Here is a 21,710-nt window from a genome sequence, read left to right as displayed (position 1 = left end):
GTGTTGCTGGTAATCTATCTACACACGAAGATGGATGTGCTTCTTTCCCTGAATTAGCACAATAATCTTTGGAGCTAGACTTGCTAGACAATTACATGGGACAGTCTAGCTCTAGCCATTAGCTTTTTTTCCATCATCCTATTTGAGTGTTACTGCATCCTTGGCTGATGTACAAATACTTGCTCATATTATCTACTTCCTCTGTGTCAGTATCAATAATGCAGAGGCAACACGATGGGCTAATTTACATATGCAATTTCATTTAGGATCTGCAACCATGGCGTGTGTGTATATCAAAGCAATTGGTGGCCCTTATGGGACATGACAGCATATATTTAAATTGACTGTTGCTGTACAAGGGCTGAAATACCTGTCACATCAGATTCTTCCTAGATATGTCTGTGTAAACTCACCACACAGATATGCATATACTGTAGGAGAACACATGCCATAGCAGTGACAACAAATGATACAACGTATCAGTTCAAGTAATATCCCAATTATCCCATTGCTAAGAGGATATTAACCAGATTCATTAGTCTTAATTAAAATGAGATTTTTTTTCATAGACAGAGATTAACAAGGGGCAAATCACATGACTGGTATTCTGCCCTTTTAAGTAAAAGCCTGTCGAAATCTGTTTTGATTTCTCAACCTTTAGTCTCTTGTCAAATGACCACATTCAGTCTGAAACAACTTAATGGTAAATTACTCTGTGTAGTAAAAGCCTCTTCAAATACTCTATTCAAAAATCATTTACTCAAGTTAATTTCTAGGTTTTTCTTCTAAACAGCAAAACCTGGGCAATTAAATTGGATTATGTTTGTGAATGTTGTATTTTCAATAGAGAAATTTAAGAATTTATGTCTTGCTCTATTTTAATTCAGTTCACTTATCCCCAAAGATCCTCCAAGAACCATTAGCTGAGGTAGGTCCTTTTGTCACTTTTACACTGGGGTAACTTTAGTGTTGAAAGGAAACTAAAGTCATTATTTGTAAAGATCAATATTTATAAGTGAGATAAGGGAAATTTATTAGGGTGAGATAAATTCTAGTGATTATAATGAGCTCCATGTCCCAGCATGCTGTGCAAACAGACCCGCCTTTAGCAGAATGCACTAAATGTTCTATCTTGCCATTACACTACCTGCAGCTGGTTCTTAGCAAATCAAGGAGGCTATTAAATTCAAGTGCTTTCTCGTGATCCTTGTGAGGTCTATGATTGTGGAATAGTGGGTCATTGGGCCATGGCAATGGAGAGGTTGGTGAGTGAACTGGTCTGGTGCATTAATAGAACAAAATGACGGTTATTCAGGAAGTGGTCTTGAGTTGGCAATGTCAAAAGGGGTCAAGTTAAAATATGATCAAGGTCAAGCCAAAAGAAGAAAAATCTAGAGATCATAGTTCTGACAATGACAGACTCAGATTGCTCTAGGACAAAAAGAAGAGCTCACAAGTAATATTAAAATGTATTCCTGAATTCCCCAAGCAGACTAAAGCCACTAAACCTAAAACAGTGCTATGGCCGTATGTTTCAGGCATTGTATTTGCAGATAAAAAATGGCAGTTGTTAGTGAAATCCCATTAAATATGTCAGTTTAACTGATTAGGGACAGCATCATGGGGGCTAAAATAAGAAGGTTCAAATGTTTTAGGGCAATTGAGAAAATTGCATTTCAGTGTTGCTTATTTTCAAGAAAAGAAGCAATTTGAAAGTATGTTTTCCCATTTAGGGCATATATATAAATGCCAAACGTATCCTTTAAAAGCTTTATGGAAAGTCAAATTCTGCCGTAATGGATACGAAGTTGATCATGAATATGCCAAATGTGAAAAGGAATAGTGTTGCAAAGTTGGAGTACATCAGAGTGCTGAGTATGGTGGATGTCATGAGCAGGTATAGTACAAAATATATTGCAGAGTTGCAGATCAAGATTTCTATATAGACGTAGTAAGAAAAGCTGATCAAAAGATGCAGAAACTGAGAAGTCAGCTTGGGCACTAGAAATACAGCCAAAAAGTCACATGTCTTGCATTTTTTTTGGCAGTTGTCATTCATTTATACATTTATTTATGTTTTGCTCTGCTCTAGTCAGGTATGATCCTACCACAGGAACACCGGACATGAGGCAGTAATAAATCTTGGTATGGTTGCTAGTTGATCACAGAGTACCTTGCACAGACACAAAAAATTTATTCACGTCTAGGGGCAGTATTACAGTTCACCTGCTGGCATGTTTTTAGGACATGTGGGAGAAACAAGAGGAAATGAAAACAGAGAGAAAATGTGAAACTCAAACTCAGGTATAAAGTTGTGCCACTGAGGAGCTCTAAGTCAACAATGTTAGCTGGCATGCTACCCACTGTGCCATTGCATCAGCCAAATGTGAACTGTTCAGCAAAAACAGGTAGTAATACTGAAAGTGTTAAAATAATAATGTCAGCAAAAGGTTTTTTCTTTAATGTATTTTGTTAGCATTATTGGCTGGGATTTTTTTTATGTATAAGTGGTGCAGAAAAATGCAGTACAAAACTGTGGGTAGCAATAATTTTTCTATACAAAGTAGAATAAGTATAGATATTGTTCAGGAGAAAGGCCAGCCTTCAAGAAGCACAATAAAAGCAGCAAATTGGGAGCACTCCAAAGCATTGTGTGAGGAGAGAATGGAGATACATATAACAATGGAAGGTATAAAAAAGGTGATAAGTTGTGCAAAATACTCTGTGCAACATCTGAAGTAATATGTAGTTGATTAAAAGAAAGAAAGCATTATAGTTGGTATGAAGTAAAACAATTAAAAAGATCCCAATGGCTTTTATCATCGCTGGTGTTTTATAAACTATAAATAAGCTCAAGCAGTAGTAAGGAGAGCCAGTCGTGCAGAAAAAAAAAAAACATTTTGGAGACAGCTGTGCTTTGCAATTGGCAGGTAGTAGAGTATAGACAAAAATTAGGAAGATGGCATGCATTAGAATGAGTTATACTCTTGATATAAATAGTAATTGGGAAATAAAAGCTGTAGGGTTAGTGGAAGTATTCACTGAGCAAATAGTGATAGCAATTTGACAAAAGAGAGGATATTTACAGTATAGGACTAAGCAGAAGAAGAAAATCAATACAAACTCATTATTAACCACAGGTATTATACTCTATAAATCTAATTATCTAATTGCATGTAGTTCAGTTTATTGAAAATGTAAAAGTTCGATTAAAATGTTCTTTTACACAGATAAAACAAGCCTTCCATTTTAGGGATGATATTTATGACCGTATGATTAAACATTTGAGAAAAGGATTTCTGGCATGTACTTTACTCATTCTATAAAATATGAGTAGGACTCCCGTACACATGGAAACAATGGGTAATAGTGCAAATTTAGAAACCAGTTAAAGATACTTGCACTTAAAAGACTAGTAACTACAGACCTATTGCTCTAACTTACATTAAACAATTTTCTTTACAATCATGGAACTCCTGGCTTTATAGCAAGCCTTTCTTGTTTTTTTGTAGAAGGCATTATACATATTTTGTTTTTAGAAAATGTCACTTGCTAGAGCTGATGGAAAAATAGTTAACAGTATTTTAGGATGATGATTGACATGCTCAGAAATGATTCAACAAACATAATGATCAACATAACATATGTTTTTAACATAATGATCAATGACATCTTCTCAAACTAGATCCAATATTTGACAAATCTTTAATTGTGACCGATTTGTATATTCATTTTACTTAAAATTTCTCCCCTTGTTATTAATTATTTAATATTTATTTAATTATTTTACACACTGAAAATTATTCTTTTAAAATGATTTTTTTTTTTAGATGTCATGTTTTTATAGTTAATATGTTACATTTTTAGTGGTTGTTTTAATTGTTAAATATGTTACATGGCTTCTTATAAAAATTCAAAATTAAGCTATGCTAAGGAGAGGTCAATGCTGAAATTGTCTGGGAAGACGATATTTAGTGATTAAAATTAATTTTTTTGTTACAGTTTATAATTTTTTTATATCTAAGTAAGGAAAGGATGTCGCGAATAAATGTGTGTTATGTTGAAGGTTTAAATTTTGCCTATTTTATGTTTATTTATTTATATTTTTTTATAAAAATGGTCAAACAGAAATGCACGCTGCATCAATCGCACGTTAATAAAATTTGTGACGTTAAAATGAATTTGTGTTAGCGTGTTATTAACGCGTTGTATCTATATATATGTCAAGAATATTTTACAGATACATTATCTGGTGTGGGCATTCAGTTTTAAATCAGACATTTTTTAGATGTGAAAATCAAGAAAGACTTATATCATTAGCCATAATTTCCTCTCAGATTATATTCAAATTCTGACATTTCAGTGGATGAAAAGTACTACCTTTGAGAGCAGTTCTATCCTCAGCCTCTGTCTGAGTGCTACAAAGCCTGTAGTGAAGTCAGCTTTTTGAATAGATCTCATTTATGAAATGCAGCAAGACCTTTGACACATTCAGAAATAAAAGGACCAAACTGTGCTTTTCCTTTTTCTTTACATCAAGAGTGCACATTCACGTTGTGTAGCTTTAATTAGTATTTTGAATAGTAGTGTGTAAGGTTCAATTTCCAACATGTTATAAATTATTTTAGGTGAAATATAGATGTATCCTTGGTGTTACCACGCAAGTGAGAAGAAGACTTTTTTTTTACATTTAGAACTTTTCTCAAAGTCTAACAGGGGTCTAACAGTACCATCAAGTAACATTTGTTTAATTTCAGTTTGATTTCAGAAAAATTTAAACAAGAAAAAGAATGCTTTCTACATTACCAATATAGTAAAAATTGATGTTCACTACAATAAAGAAATTAGGTCTAAAACTTTAGGATTTTCTCCCCCTGAAAATGTACTAAATACTTACTTGGGGAAAGCAAGCAACTAAAACAAAATGAGCTCTTTAGCAGAACTAGTGCTCCAAAGTCAAAATTCTCAATTTCTGTGTCCTTCAGAGTTGTTTGAAAGCTAACAAAGAACTGCTGTAATGTGGTCATGCAACCAGATAACATATAATGCATGTTGGAGTTATCTGTTATCAGGCTTCACAAGTGCAGATCTTGCAGGTTCTCCTTAAAAGATGTGAGCATGTGACCAGCTTGCTCTTTATATCTGTGCAACTGCATTACATGCATAATTAATCAGATGCTGAATTCCACGGTCTGAATCGCACATTTAGAAAATGCATAGAGAGAGCATTTTTGTCATGATGTATTATAACACCCAGTAGTATTGTAACAACCAGTAGAAGAAAGGAATTACAGTCAAACCCACTTATCTCGACCTCGGTTAACTTGCCAACTCTATTAAGTCGACGTTTTTTAAGTGGAACCGCCAAATTCTTGCTTTGTCTTAGCATTTTTTAATCGGTTATGTCGATTCTTTCTTAACGACGGTTATCTCGATCCGCATGACCAATCACCGGCTTTTGCCACGTCACCAATCACTACCGTATTTTCGCGTATATAAGACGCGTCTTATAGAAAGTTTTACATACCCAGGGTGCATCTTATATACAGTACGTGAAAATACAGTAGTGAGACGGCACTGTGCAGCCGCAGAAAAACTCACGGAAGTGGCAGAAAAATCAAGCCTTCCAGATGCTACAGGGGTAGGATCATTTACAGAGCTGTGTGTCAGAGTGAAATGACTCGAGAATTTAATTTTGACACTTTTGAGCTTTTTGTAAAAACGAACTTCACCCCGCATGTTTTTTGTGATTTTGTGAGCGATCTTTGTGTTTGCAATGTTGGAGAATATAATAAAGGTTTGTTTTGAGAATCAACGGTGGTTTGTATTGTATACTGGTAAATCTCTGCTGTTAGTTGGTGCACATATGTCTTTTGGTGTAAACAAGCATGTATGTACATTTTTATAGCATGCTTTCATCAAAAAAATCACGGCAACGCTGTTGTGTAAAAAAAACAAAAAAAAACGTGCATGTACATTCTCATTTATTAACGCACATCATGTACATAAAGAAATTTCAAGCACGTTAATATATTGCCGCCATATTGGTTTTCGGTTATCTCAACGCTTTTTGGCACCCCCCTACGCGGGCGACATAATGAATATTAAAAAAAAAAAGGGTTTGGCAGAAAATAAGGATCAAAAAGTGAAGTCAGAGACATCTATCAACTGATTATGAGCATAAGGACAGATGACAATTCAGAAGCCAAAACTCACATATAACCTATAAGGTAGAGACCATATGTTATACCTAAAATGTCAAGTATATTCAGCAAAAAGTGAGGTAACTTTGTTTAAAAATAAAGAAAAAATAAAATTTTAAGACAATAAAATACTCTGATACTTATGGATACTTAAAGAAAACAAAAAGTAAAAATGCTTTGTTACCATCCATCACTGGTTACAATGATAATATATCTATTATTAGGTAAAAGATTTTTATTTAATATATTAGCTCTTTATTAATTGTCTCTCTGTCATTTGTATATAATTTCCAAGCAAGTACAAATTTCACATTGTAATCCAATTGTAATTCAGTCAACTGCCTTTTAATCCATCATATTTTATATTTTTTGCTTTTATGAAATGACTGAAAGAAGTGAACAATTCTATAAATGTCTTCCAGGTAACTATAAGCCAAGGTGATTTATATATACATCGCTTTGTACTCATTTTCTGGTGATGCTTCACTGTTCTGTGCCCTTTAGGACTCACTTGTTATAATAGTAATAACCAAGCTAAAAGAAAAGCCATGACAAAGATGATTGCTGCTTATAGGGGATACTTGGGGTTGGTTGACTTTTATCCTTTTTTTCTACATTCGATTTGTGTGATCACAGCTCAAGCTGTGTGATGTCTGGTGAGCTTTAAATTGAGCACTCAAACCTGTGCTTTTGAATTATCAGCTTCTTGTAGCAGTGGTGGAACCAGGGGAACGTTGTGACAGAACATTGCATGTCTATTCTTTTAGAAAGGATTTAGACTTTTACAAGTGAATAACAAAATATCAGTCATGTTATTGGATATCATTATTATAATTGAATATCATTTGATAACATTATAATTCACATTTCTTAGTTATTATAAATATTTTATTTAAAGACACCTCTTTTCAGGTTGCATTGTTATTCACATTAGATTTATTATTGTCTTATGTTGTTATTTCCACTGATTATTCTAGAAACCATCAATTATTTATAAAAAACTATTTATTGAATATTGTTGTAATAATAACTATTCTGTATGAGGTTTACCAAAAAAATACCGTATTTTCAGGACTTTAAGCCGCTACTTTTTTCCCACGCTTTGAACCCTGCATCTTAAACAACGAAGCAGCTAATTTATGGATTTTTTCTGGGTTTTTCCCGGTTCACTTCAAAGCCAAAAACTGAGACCCATAACATTAGACCAATGAAATTGCGGAACGGGTTCATGTGAACCAATAAAACTTTTTCTTGGCAACAGCGTTACGGGTTAATCAAAGAAACTTAGAACTGAGCATCAGAAAATAATTCGGCTTATATATGGGTGGCCTTTATAGTCCGGAAATTACGGTAAGTAAGCTAGACATTTATTTAATGGAAATCAACTGATACATATAGTTTTAATTATAATTCAGATGAATGTGTTCAGAAGTGGTCAAGGTTTTGATTCCTAAAACTTAAATCATCAGGATTTCATTAAGGTATTTAGAACACGTTTATACACAATAACACAACAATTCACCTATTTTTCGGTTAAATAAATAAAGGTAGCCATAGCGATTTTTGGACCATGAAATGCACCCTAGCAACATGTTATTATGACTTGAGACATAAGTCAAGATAGCTACAATAATAATTGCTAGTAAGTAGTCAGTGTTTTATGGCTTGTCAACATGTTCCTTTCAACCTTTCAATTGAACAAGATTACTGTGGGGGTATTTTTTCTGCTGACACTTACAGTGATCATTTGCCTCCTGATAAAATAATGGGATCTGACAAAGAAACAAAGAGATCCCACTCTGTTCCTCTGATTTGAGCTGCCCACAGTGAGCAGCATTACACTGATGGCTATCAGTCAAATTATTATACAGAGAACTGGCGGAGAGGTCAGCATTAAAAAGCCGGAGTTAAACCCTTAGTTAGCTTGGCAGCTCAGACTGGAATGAAGAAGTCATTCACATTGAACACAAACTGTGTTGTCCCTGAAACAGAAATGCATAAAATGCTCAAGAGAACCCAATTCCTCCTATAGTTATAGACTAGTAACAAATATCTTCAGCAGAGTAGGGTTTATAAAGTAGAGATGAAAGGTATCTGGGACAGGAAAAGAGGAATCACCTACTGGCAAGCTCCAGCAATAGTCTTCATGGTCCTATTTGATGCGTTTTCTTCTATTCCTGGGCAATGGCTACACATCCATCTTTAGGAAGTGACATTAGAACAATGGGCTGCACTCCAATGTCACCTATTATGCTGTTGTGACAGACATTTGGAGTGAGCTTTCGTCCTCAAAATAAAGGCAGTGATGCCTCCTTATTGTGTTGGTCACAAAACCCTGATAGCCTGTTCCTGATAATGTCTAATATCAGAAAAAAAGAGACGAGTGAGATTGTTTCATTATGTCGGGGAAGACGAATCTTCAACCCTAGATTGAAAGCCTGATTCTGGCTGTGCAAATTTATCCTTGTCTTGGGGCATTGTCTGCCATGCATAATTTTTTGCCAGGTGAAATTCTGTTCAAACATGCATACAGCACCCTCATGAGGTAGAAACATTTTCTGCTACAGACTACAAGCTGTAATGAATTTATTTATTTATTAAATCTTAATTCACATTCACATTCTTTCTTCTTCGCAAAACTAGCCCTACAAGGGGTTGGTGGTTTTCATAATTTTTGAAGTGGTACTTTTCTGGGACGCTATGACTCTAACACATGCTGCTTCTGTCCATTGTCTCTCACGGATTACTTTTCAATAGGCTCATTAGCACCGTCTTTGTTATGCTCGACACTGAGTAATTGGCCCTTTTGAATAATGCTGTTGTGCAGAGTAACTCAAAAGTTATTTCCCATTTGTCTTGGATTTCATTCTTTTTGCACCTACAACCTAAACTGTAATTTAAAAAAAAAAAATTAATAGTTATTGTATTTTTTAAATTTCAACAGAAAAAAAAAACAGAATAAGAACTTCACAAATGTTTTACAGTGTACCTTTTACTAACTTGTTCAATGTTAATCAATTGCAACTCTATATTGAGATTATACTGACCACTAAACAGAATTCTGAACTTTGCTTGAATGTTACAGAGGCCACGATCATCACTACGGCTCCCTCAACGCTGGATGTTACAGTGGGTGAGAGCATTGTTTTGCCCTGTCAGGTGACCCACGACCATTCACTGGAGGTCAAGTTTACATGGTTCTTCAATGAGCAGCTCATCCATTTTGGCAGTCATGGAGGATACTTTGAGAAAGTTGGTAGTGTAAGTATTGACACACTATACAGTAAATCACATGATGATTAGAATTTATATTTTCAATTGATGTTAGTAGGCAATATACTGTTAACAGCTCTAACGCCTTCAACTAGAAATTAATTTCTCTTTCTTTACCTTATTCAAGTTGGAGTTCCAGTTTTTTTTAGGTACCTTATAAACATCGCATCTTACTTATAGTCTGTGATTATATGCTATTGCGCATACTGTCATACATGGGCTTCTAAAAACACTGCTTGAAGCTTGAGTAGTCATCCGTAACCTGATATACTTGACAAGCTGGTACAGATCATTTGCATAATATACTATATCTTTTATTCCTCCTATTTAAAGCTATAAAAGATGCACTCAAAATAATGTACTTGTAATGTAACCCTTTAGTGAAGGACACCTGACCATCATGCCTATTTTTGGAATGTCTTTGTATTTTCTTGTATTTTACAACTTACAAAGTGAGTGCCATGAATTCAAGTGACAAACATAGAGCCCTGACATTCAAAGAAAAGTGAGAAGTATAGAGGGACTAAATCTGGAATGTAATGTCGAAAAAGCACATGTAGGTGTGATAGTAGGATGTCTTCAACCTTCGGGCAATATAGCATATCTGATGCGTTGTTTGCTATTGTAACAATAAAAAGTGTAAGTAGTTTGTAAGTACCAGGTAAGCGACAGAAGCTTCACCCACACCTTTATTGTAAAACAATAAAGTTGTAAATGTACTACACAGTCAAAGACTGCAGTTAATAACAGCACACCCCAGTAACTCACTAGTTGACCAACAGACTCAGTCCTCAGAGTACAGGAGTTTATCAGCGTATCAATGTTACTAATTAGATTCACATGAAGGTCATTACATCTGTGCCTATTTATACACCACTGGCTAAGATAAATCCTTCTGAATGTTCTGCATGTCTGAGCATTTGTTTTCTTGTGCTTATCTGTCTGCCTGCAGTGACCATTGGGGAAAATAATTGCTTAACATTTTTTGGAAGGATTTTTCAAGGAATACAGAAAGGTTATTTTTGGGTTGTGTATCGCTTTGGATCTGTGTATCTCTGTTTTTACCTCCCTTTAAAATGTATATAAATGGATTGCACCAACATGGCAAGTATACCATGTTACAGATGACTACTCAAGCTTTGAATAGTGAACTTTATCCAGAGTAGACTTTTAGATGCCCATCAACTACATACATTGTGAAGCACTGTGCAAGCAAGCACAGTGGATGACCCAGTGTAAGTATTATAAAAAAAAGTTCTTGAGAGTACTGCCCAAATATTTTGGGTTTTGCACATGGGCATTGTCATGCATTTCACATCTTAGCCATCAAATTAGGAGGTTCCTTTCCTAAGGTCTAATAGTATTTCTCCTAATTAGAAGAGTTTTGTATGGACAATTAATATTCCTTACTCTTATCTGTAGTTTGGACACAAACGCAATATAACAACGCGTGGGATTCCAGAGAGAGGCATTTTGCGTATGGAGGGTAAATACCATTTTACTTAGGCAAGAAACCCAGTTAAGACTCCTCTACACCTCTACACTAACTGCAACTATGCCACCTACATCATCTGGAGCAGTTCAGAATCAACGTTTCTCTAATAACATGACAAAAACATAAAAAATGTAAATAAAACACAACCTACTCACCAGAGATGCATACTCATCATTTGCACCACTCCTCAGAGGCTGTAATCCAGTGGTACCGCTCGTAGTCACTGTATTTGGCGAACAAACCATTTCCCAGGCTGAGACAAGCTAGCTAGCTCCGGGGTTGGCCAACCTCTCCTCACGATGTCTAGCTTTTCTCCAAAATGAATTTTTAAGTATGTCCGAGACCAAATCAATTTCTCTTCCTTGGTAAGCGTAAAAAAAGTATAAGTCAGATGTATTAATGTGTGCAGCACGCTACACAAGTGTTTGCCAGTCAAACTTGGCTGTAACAGTTTGACCAACTAATCAGAGGACGCAAAAATGCTGACGCTATTCTGGGCCAGTGTGAGGCGAAAATGAAATCTTATTGGTTAAAGAAACAGACCCATTGATGATTCTCTTTATAGATAGACTGTACCAAAATTTACTAAAATATTAAATATTTACAAATATTACAAAAATGTGCATGGTCTAAAAGTCTCTCTACGGATAATATATATATATATATATATATATATATATATATATATATATATATATATATATATATATATATATATTATCAATAAAGGTAAAGGCCATGACTAGCATTTGTCCTATATGAGTGTTTCTTTTTTAGACCATGCACATTTTTGTAATATTTCTAAATATTTAATATTTTAGTAAATTTTGGTACAGTGTTAAATAATATCACATATCCATTGCCAACTGCTCTGCATTGCTTGGGTATTGCCATTGTCCTCACTGCTTAGCAAATCAGGTTGACACACAGCACTACAGCAGTGCATAGTGTACATCTTAGAAATTTTGGAGCTGTGCAAATTGGTTCCTCTGTGACATATGCTTACCCCATTGTGTAAGTATCTGTGTTTCGTTATGTTTTGGGGTGTTTTGTTGTTTTTTGCAAAAAAAACCCAAACATATTTTGCTTCCATTTGTATTCTGCCCTTTGGGTCTATTCATTTGGTTTATCATTTACAGCTGGATGTCCCTCCTGCTTAAGCTGGGATTTGCAAGGGGGTAAATAGTTATGAAATACATTGTATAAATTAAACCTTGCTTGTACTTTATATCCAAAGTTCCTCACTCTTGATAACAACAACTTTATCAACACCAACAGTACACTGTCAAGTTTTATAGAACCTACTGAACCAAAGTACCTAGAATTACCCACTTTATTGCACTGCATATAGTTTCTTCTATATGGAAATGACCTATCGAGGATTCTGTTACTGCAGTTTATATAGATGTTTAAATTCAGTGATGGTAAAATATCATTATCATTGGATGATATGAGTGGAATAGGAGGTCATAAAATGAAAGAAAAAAATTGAAAGTTATAGAATTTCGATGATGTCGCATTAGGGGGTTTTCATGCTCTAAAGAAGCGCTTTACTACTGTTAGCAGCCAAGCTTCATTTGTGGCCCTTTTTACTCACAAAAGTACCACAGATATAAATTATGATGTTGGAAATTGAGAGCTTCAAGCAGCGAGAGAGGTATTGTGATATTGGAGTGAGCAGAATATTCTTTTTTTCAGAGAAATCTTAATGCTGAAACTTCCCAGTAGCATTGCCACCTTATAACTTCATTGTCCACAGTTCTTGAGATATTGTCTGTGTGAAGTACTTTCAGCGTGATTTCCCACCTTTAATATCATGCCAGTTGATGTACTGAATACTGTTAATTGTTTAAAGTTGTAAGAATGTGGACATCTGTATGGCCTTGTAATCAGTACTCCTGGTATATGAGACCCTTTCCAGGCCTTACTACAGACTCGACACCTAGACTAACACTAAAGTAAATGACTTGTCTCCACAGAATTTTGAACAAGCATCAATTTCAGCTCACAGTTAATGATTATTCTCCATTCCACACTATCACAGCTAAAACTTTATAAGTAATGTCTTGGAACTGAGGCATACGCTCCTTATCATTGGTTATTATACTTTGCTAGATTGCAAGTGTAGGTTTTTGTATGGATAAGATTTATTTACTACTTGGATAAGGAAGAGGAACTCATTTTATAGGAACACTCAACATGTTTTTGGTTTTCACAAAGAGGACTCAGATCATCCTGTTAGGTGGGACTGGGTGATGTTTTCTGGGTGCTATTTTGAGCACTGTTATCCTGTTGATCTTCCTGCAATTATCCACTACCATATCTGCCTTGATATAGAAATTATATTTTGTATTGTATTATGTATGTTTTACTTTGTATAGCACCAGGTCTGACGAGCATTATTCTTCTAAAACAAAGCCAAACCAGATTAAGGCAACTCTAATAGAATCACTTATCCGAGAGTTTCCTCATTATGCCCAAGCACTGACAAGCTCAAATGTGTTAATAAAGAGTATGATTAAGCCACATGCTTTTATTCATATTTCATTAAATTTTCATAAATCCATTTTCCTTGTGTGACCAGCTTTGTCTTATGTGATTCATCATTGTGGTCCTTATCCTTGTGAAAGCCCAAGCAGACTTTGGCATGGACACCAATGACATGACAACTATAATAACTATTTAAAGAGCAGTTGGACAATTGACACCACTTTATATTCACCATCCATTTTATTAGGAATATTTTATTCATGCAATTATCTAATCAGCCAATCAAGTAACAGCAGTACAATGCTCAAAACAATGCAGATAAACACCAAGAGCTACAGTTAAGGTTAACAACAAACATTAGCATAAAGAGAAATGTTATCTGTATAACTTCAACTATGGAATGGTTGCTGGTGCCAGATAGACTGTTTCGAGTATTTCATAAATATTGCTCTCCTAGGATTTTCCCACACAACAGTCATTATGGTTTACACAGAATGCTTATGTCCGATATGAACATTAACTGAAACTCCTGTATCCTGTACCTGTATCTGCATGGCTTTATGCACTGTACTGCTGCCACGTGTTTAACCAATTAGATATCTTAAGAAATTAGTATGTGTACATGTGTTCCTGTTAAAGTGACCTGTGGGTACAAATGGCAATTACTCTGTTTTTAAATTCAGAAAAAGTCTTTTTAAAGTCAGTTTTACAGTCTGGTTTACAGTCAGATCATAATAAAAGCATATTTGTTGCTGGATCCAGTATACCAGGCTCATATACCAGGTTTCAAATGCCTAGTAAAAGTAAGCCATTGCAAATACATTGTAAAATGGAAAAATATTCATTCAAGCAGTTGGCCCAAATAAAACATCTATAACATCTTATCTTACAGTGTTACAGTCTAGTTGCCTTTACTTACTACACAATTGGTTTCACTGTCTTTTCTCAGCATTCTTCTGGAGACATCATGATACGGAATATTCAGATGAAACATGCAGGGAAGTACACCTGTGCAGTGCAGACCAAGGTGGACAGCAGCTCTATTGCCACAGACCTGATTGTCAGAGGTACCATTCAAACTTGTGCTATATGATTATACCACAGAGGACCAGTTTTGTTCCTACAGAGAGTTAAGTTCCACTTCTAGTTGAGGATAGCTGGTCCAGTAATTTAGCATGTATTTAGACATAAGTATTTGATAATCACAAGATGAGATTAAGCCTGGAACAACCCTCGTCAGGGCAGACATACATTTTCTTATACAATTTTCATGTTAAGATTAAGTAAATATAACAATTCAAGTGGATAAATGTGATAAATATAAAGTATTTTAGAGGTAAATATTTGTTTAATGGTAAATACTAGGAAATAGCCTGTTTTATTATAATTTTTTTTATTAAATATGTTTTTTTCTTCTAAATTTAATAACTTTTTTTATCACACAACTCATAAAATCTGACACACTGCTGAGATAAATAAAACCACATGTTTTATGACTATTTACCACATGTACTATGACTATTTGAACACTGCTTGTGCATAAAAGAACAAAGCAGCACATACAAAGTCTAATGAGGAGAGGAAATTAATTAAATTGTAATTAAATACAGCTAAATGCTTTATGGAGTTTTTTAGTTAGACTCTTTTGTTTTAGGTTTTTATATAAAGTCATAGCACACCATTAAAGTGTAGGCATGATTGTGTATTTGTCTTGTTTTTCTTCAGGTCCCCCTGGCCCCCCTACCAGTATTCATGTCGAAGAGCTCACAGATTCAACAGTCTCTCTCTCTTGGAAGCCTGGTCCTGATAATCACAGTCCAATTAACGCCTACACTATCCAGGCTAGAACCCCCTTCTCACTGGGATGGCAAGCTGTCACCACAGGTAGGGTCCCTAATCAGACTACATCTGATAAAATCAGCACATGTTCTTCCATCCTCTGAGTCCCCTACAATCAGGGAAGAATGCTGTTTGTTATTTGCTCCCTGTCAAATGGTACATGATTATTAAGTACAGGATATTGATGTACATGGTATTTTTCGAATTTATTTTAAGCTTGATGGTGTGAATTATGGCAAGAGTTTATCATTAGTATGCTGCTGCTTTAACCATCATAGTAACATTCTGTTAGCAATAGCATAAAATAATGGCAGCCCGCATTGCCTAACAAATTGAGAAATCCATAACAGTAAATAATGTACAGTAGTTACTGAATGTATAAATGAAAAGAAATGTCTCTCTCTCTCTCTCTCTCTCTCTCTCTCTCTCTCTCTCTCTCTCTCTCTCTCTTTCTCTCTCTCATATATATATATATATATATATATATATATATATATATATATATATATATATATATATATGCGCACATTTTTACACTACACTGCCCAGAGCCTTTATATTTATTTGTTGTACCTGCTCCCTGCTCAACAACTTATGCACAGAAAAGAATAAAGAAAAGAGTGCATGAAACAAAAGCTACAAAGATTTATTTACATTAATTACATTAATTAAAACTGTAAATTTATTCATGTGTTTAGCATTCTCAATTTCACACATACCATGTATACTTACAATTTTTGGTGTCAATTATAAATAGATTTTAGTGTGTATCATAAGGAATTTTATTCACTGACTATCACTCAAGTTCTTTTGTTGTTGGCTTTTTTTCGATCAATGCATGTTTATTTTGTTTTCAGTTCCAGAAGAAGTCGGGGGTCGCCGTCTGACAGCTACAGTAATTGAGCTCAGCCCTTGGGTGGAGTATGAGTTTCGAGTGGTGGCAATCAATGCACTGGGTACAGGTGAGCCCAGCAAACCCTCCAAGCAAGTAAGGACCAAGGAGGCACGTAAGTAATTTAAACATGCACGCTAGCTTTTTGTAAACATCCCACATATAGTGACTACAGTGATACAGATGATAAGGTGATATGCACCTGTTTTAATTTATTTCGTAGACATTTATTTTACTGCAACACAAAAAATAGAGATAAGTCTTGGCGAAATATTGTTTGTCGATTGTATGCTTGTAATATGTGAATAGTTAACAATAAAGTCACAGAGCAAATATTTTCTTATCATTTGCATCTACTAAAAGCTAAGCTTACTTATGGTAAAAAGCTGAATGCAGACAGCGTTCTGACAGTTTTACAGAACTAACAGTGGAGCAATACATCCAATTTCTACTATGAAAGCTACTTGCATAGTGGGATGACAGTCTGTGCCTGCTTTTTAGTGGCATTGCTAGTTTACTGCAAACCAGATCCTTACTTCTGTATCCAAAAAATACAATTCTTCCACAGGGAGAGTCATTGTGTTTAAGGGGCTCTCATTCCCCTTATAGGTTACACTCTAGTTTGAATTCCTGTCTTCACTAAATTGTCTTGCAGAGCATGCCCTTAAACAGGCTACCGAGAGGACAATTTAAAGCCATAAACATTGCTCATTGGACAGTGATTATATCCAGTGACTGTCACAAGGATACAAACTGCAGTTCTGCAACTGGCCCCCAAGCTTATTCAGGCTTAATGCTTTGTTTGTATCAAACTATAGTAAAATTTATTTTCTACCACAGGAATTTCATTTTCTTTTGTATAGGTTTATCTTGGATAGAGTCAAAAAGGTAAAGCCCTCTGTGGATTGAATTCATCCATTAACCCAAAACACAGATTTCTTTTTAAGCATTGCCATCCTCATCCTAAATCAAAAACTTTGGACTGCCAAAGGTGTTTTTTTGATGCAAATAATTGAACATGGTCAGTGGCCTCAGAAAACTGCCATATTTGGATGACTTGCTCCTATGTGTTCCCACCTAAGTTCGGGAATAGCACTACCCTATTGCATTGACTGCCTAATATAAAAGCAGTCAATGCAATTCATCAGCATGCGGCTAGATTTTCTGAGCGTGAAAGCCAAAATTGGCATATAAAAGTGTAGCAGCCGTGTGCAGTCCTGGCATTTTTTTAGCATGCTAAAACCGATGATGGCCATGTTTACTGCATTAATCCCCTTAGGCTTTCTGCAGCTATAGCCTTTTTACAAATGGGTTATCAGCATATGACTGAATTGTAGTGGCCGCATTTCGTGAAACTTATCCTTTTCTCATTGAGTCCAAGCCCTTCTTGCTTCAAACCTGTTCTGAAACATTGTCATTTGTTGGTCTACTCAAACAATATTGAGATTGTCAACTATATCAAACATAAATGAAGCACAAGAATTCCACTGCAGCACAGACATTTAATTAATAGCCAACATTTACCTACACACACTGCTAATTTGTGTGTCGTTTATAAATAAGGAGGTATAACCCAGAAGTTGTTTCCCATTAGCAGTGAAGGTTGTATTAATGTTTAATAACTACAGTTTAATAGGTTACCAGAAGTTATTACAATAGTTAAACTGACAAGCTTTATTAAGTGTGCTTTTGTTTTTTCTGTTTCCTTCAGTTCCCAAGGTCACTCCAGCTAATGTGAGTGGAGGAGGTGGAACTCGATCAGAATTAGTTATCACTTGGGAGGTAAAACACCATTCTAACATCAGTATGTGTTCATGTATTAAAATAAGTAGGCCTTGACATACATTTTTTTTTTACATGGAAAACAATATTAGTGACAAGTAAAGAAAAGCTTTTGGGATTGGGTAATAAAATTTTAGTCTCTTCTGGTTACTGTCTTTGTAAGGAATATTAAACTGTTCTGTTTTTAAAGTGCTAATCATGGAAAATGGTATCCATTACTAACAAGTTTGATAAAATTGTCATTTTCCAGCAGCATTTTTTTGTTTGACGTATTAAGATTTATGTATGTACATGTTTATGTGAACTGTTTTATAAAGTAGCCTGTTTTGTCAGCAGAACATATTCACAGTGCTTCATTACATTTACATTTCATAATTTAGTTAATGAGAATCACCTCAGAGCCTGTTTGTGTACAATATTACTTGCATTTTCAGCCTACTGTATACAAATATTCGTAGATCTATAAACACTGTTTGGCTTATTCCTATCTATGTTTTGAACTCAGCTTCAATTACTTTTTGAAACACTCTTTGCCTTTTTCTTATCTGTAGTGAAAAAGGTAATTTATTTATGAATACGTTGTATCTTTAAAAGGGTATGAAAATTTTGATATAATAATAATTGTACTACCAAATATTGCTGACCACTTATTGAGTCTTAGCGCCCGCCAAGTGGCCTTACTTCCACACATACATTTCCTATTCATTTTCTGCATAGACCTTTTTCCTGCAAACATTTAATTACTTGCAACCTGAAATAGAAATGGACTTAATTCAGACCTTTGCAATTTGATTTATTGAATATGTATTACATTTCCAAGGTTCAAAATATTTTTGTCACACAAAGCTTAAATAAACAAAGACTTAGACATTAAATCAGTTGCTGCAAGTCTCCTGCAATATGTCTCTGTCAGCTTTGCATATCTGGATCCTGACAATTTTCTGGCCATTATTCTTGGCACAATTGCAGATTGGATGGAGATTGCTGGTGAACAGCAATTTTTAAGTCTTGTCATGGATTTTCAATTGGATTGAGGTTTGAGCTTTAACTGAATCATTCTAGAGCATTCAATTTCTTATTTTCAGTGCAGATTAGGAACATTGGGTTTATTTATTAATCTTTTAGTTAAGCTGTATTTAAATTTTGTGTAAGCGAAAACCAAAAAAAAAATTTCTACAACAAAACTCCATAAAAGTGCACATGCAGCTGGATGCACTTGTCAGGTGACAAATACAGACACAAATGCAGATGAGAAACTGCTTTATTGGTCAAGTTTGCAAAAAAAAAAAAAAACAAGCAGACTATGACACACTAACAAATGATACAGCAACAAATGGTACAAAAAAATAGAGAACATTGTGATTGGCGAATGTATTGAGAGTCCTATTATTCACTGAACATTGCAATTGGTGTGTGAGGTGGGAGCTGAAGTGGTGGCCAGGTTTAATTTTCCGTGTTTTGTATTAGGTGAGGTTAGGATATTGATTTCAGTATTGACATGACAGAACAGCCCAGAAGAACAGCATCTGGGTTAGAATTCTTTTTGGGCTTCCTCCTTCTCCATGGTCATAGGTAGTCCAAGTGGGATGCATGGAAATCTTGACATAAGAAAACTTGGGGCTCTCGGTGATGAGACCTGGTGTTACTGGCTTCGTTTGTGAAAAAAGGATTTGATGTAGCATTTTCAATGTGAATTTTACTTTATTAATTCTTTGTTAAAACTTGAATAAGCCAGTATAGTGTGTTCAAATTGTTAATGGGCTTGTAAGTTGTTAGCGGGCCACACTTGCTACCACCACCTGAACTATTCAAATAGACTGCCCCAATCTGCTTCCCCTACTTGGCTTTCCATGCAATTTAAATGGCATGGCTAACCTTCAATCAGATGTTTAGGTACTTTAGTATCCCACTGGACACGATGGGTGATATAGAAGCACTTCCTGACCTAAGTCAGTTCAGATCAGAAACATCATTTCCAAAACCACCTCACTGAGCCAGGGCTGTGTGTTCATTCCACAGCTGTTCACTCTGCTGCCTCAGACGTCATGTTTTCCCGATGACGTGATAATGGTGGGTACATCTCATTAGCAAGAACAAGTCAGCAAAGCAAGTTCAGGAGAGCACAAAGTGACCACATTCCATGGAGGTTTTATGAGCCCCAAATTCCTTGATGGTCACCTGTTTAACATTACCTGTTTCCTCAACCCCAGTTCTTTAGCCAAGAATGCACAGAAGTATTTATATTTATTGAGAAAAGCTCATTCCCTATCTCCCCATGTTCAGACTCCCTGGTTTTTCAAACTAGCAACTGCCTTGTTTGAAAAACGCACTATTTTGAAAACTCTGCAATGGATAGTGAAGTCAGCTGTGAAGATAACCAGGGTCTCTATTCTGTCTATTACAGTCATTCACAGCACACACTCCAGCCACAAAGCCACCAGCATTGTGGATGTCACCCTGCACCCCTCACACAAAATCACTCTTCTTGTAAAAAGTATCAAAGCTTGGGGCCTGACAGTCAAATTAAATAGTTATTTCTTCCACCAATCCATCAGTGTAACTTTTGCATACTGTTTTTTAAAATGCTGCTAAAAACACGAATCAGGATTCTATTAGCCAATGTTTTCATCTACAGCATTTAATATTACATTGTAGTATTTCTGTACTTTACACTAGAACTTTGGCTTGTTTGGCTACACTCTCTACACACTTTTTTTTTACTGTGTACTGTAGCAGCTGCTAAAATGACAAACTTAACTTGACATTGTGTTAGGCTGCTACAGTAATGGCACAATTTCTCCTTCTGATGCCATTGGCATTCCACAGGGGATGGTATGATTTGGACGAGTTGCATGGGTTCTGGGGTGGATTTCTACAAAACAGGGTGGCAGTGGCTTTTATTTTTCCTCAAATCCTAAGCTTGATCACTATTCCAGCACTGATATGATACACAAAATAAATGATCAGAGTAAAGGCTAAAATATTGAACTGTTTGGTATTTGGACTCATTTCGATAGCACTAAAACATTTAATTATAGATAATATTAATGATAATGAGTGAGTGCTATCAACTGAGGCATTTGTTTACAGCTCACGCTTCAGATTTTCCCATTTGAGCTGTGGGTCTCTGCAGGTCATTGCTTTCCTGCCTAATGCCCCCTTACATCTTGACTGACTTTTGATTAATATCAAGTGTCAAATTGATGTGACAACTGGGTGCACGAACACATATTTTGGGTTTTATAAGTTAAATACTTATGCAATCACACTTCTTCTCTCCTAAATCACTAGTGTGGGCTATTATTTGGATTCATAATGATTCCATGATATAATAACATTTCAGTTGTTTTCAGGATGTAAACACTACAAAATGTACAAAACTACAATATTTAAGGCAAGAGAATGTTATGTAACTCTCTCTATTTACTAATATGTACTCTTGTGTGCTGCAGCCTGTTCCTGAAGAACTTCAGAACGGCCCAGGTTTCGGCTATGTGGTGGCTTTTCGGCCATATGGTGCCACAGGGTGGATGCAGGCTGCTGTACCATCTCCAGAGGCCTCCAAATATGTGTTCAAGAATGAAAGCATCCAACCATTCTCCAAGTTCCAGGTCAAAGTTGGGGTCTACAACAACAAGGGTGAAGGGCCTTTTGGGCCAGTTGTCACAATCTACTCAGCTGAAGAAGGTACACAATTTTTTGCGCAAATTCCAAATTATTCTAACCTTTATGATGT

The 21,710-nt window shown here is 35.5% G+C and overlaps 1 protein-coding gene across 1 annotated transcript in view; it reads left to right on the top strand.

Annotated features, from left to right (window-relative positions):
- Nucleotides 1-21,710, top strand: part of cntn4 (contactin 4) — a gene marked incomplete at its 5' end in the record, with an annotated part of 127,180 nt that overhangs the window by 98,658 nt on the left and 6,812 nt on the right. The window contains 6 exons of the mRNA XM_046846325.1: nucleotides 9,289-9,464; nucleotides 14,411-14,528; nucleotides 15,187-15,345; nucleotides 16,158-16,307; nucleotides 17,904-17,974; nucleotides 21,427-21,661. Coding sequence (XP_046702281.1) covers nucleotides 9,289-9,464; nucleotides 14,411-14,528; nucleotides 15,187-15,345; nucleotides 16,158-16,307; nucleotides 17,904-17,974; nucleotides 21,427-21,661 — 909 coding nt within the window. The remainder of the gene's footprint in view (nucleotides 1-9,288; nucleotides 9,465-14,410; nucleotides 14,529-15,186; nucleotides 15,346-16,157; nucleotides 16,308-17,903; nucleotides 17,975-21,426; nucleotides 21,662-21,710) is intronic.

The sequence above is a fragment of the Silurus meridionalis genome, chromosome 1, assembly GCF_014805685.1.
Source record: "Silurus meridionalis isolate SWU-2019-XX chromosome 1, ASM1480568v1, whole genome shotgun sequence".
Classification (NCBI taxonomy): Eukaryota; Metazoa; Chordata; class Actinopteri; order Siluriformes; family Siluridae; genus Silurus; species Silurus meridionalis.
The sequence above is the reverse complement of the archived record's forward strand: the minus strand, read 5'-3'. Positions and strand labels throughout refer to the sequence as shown.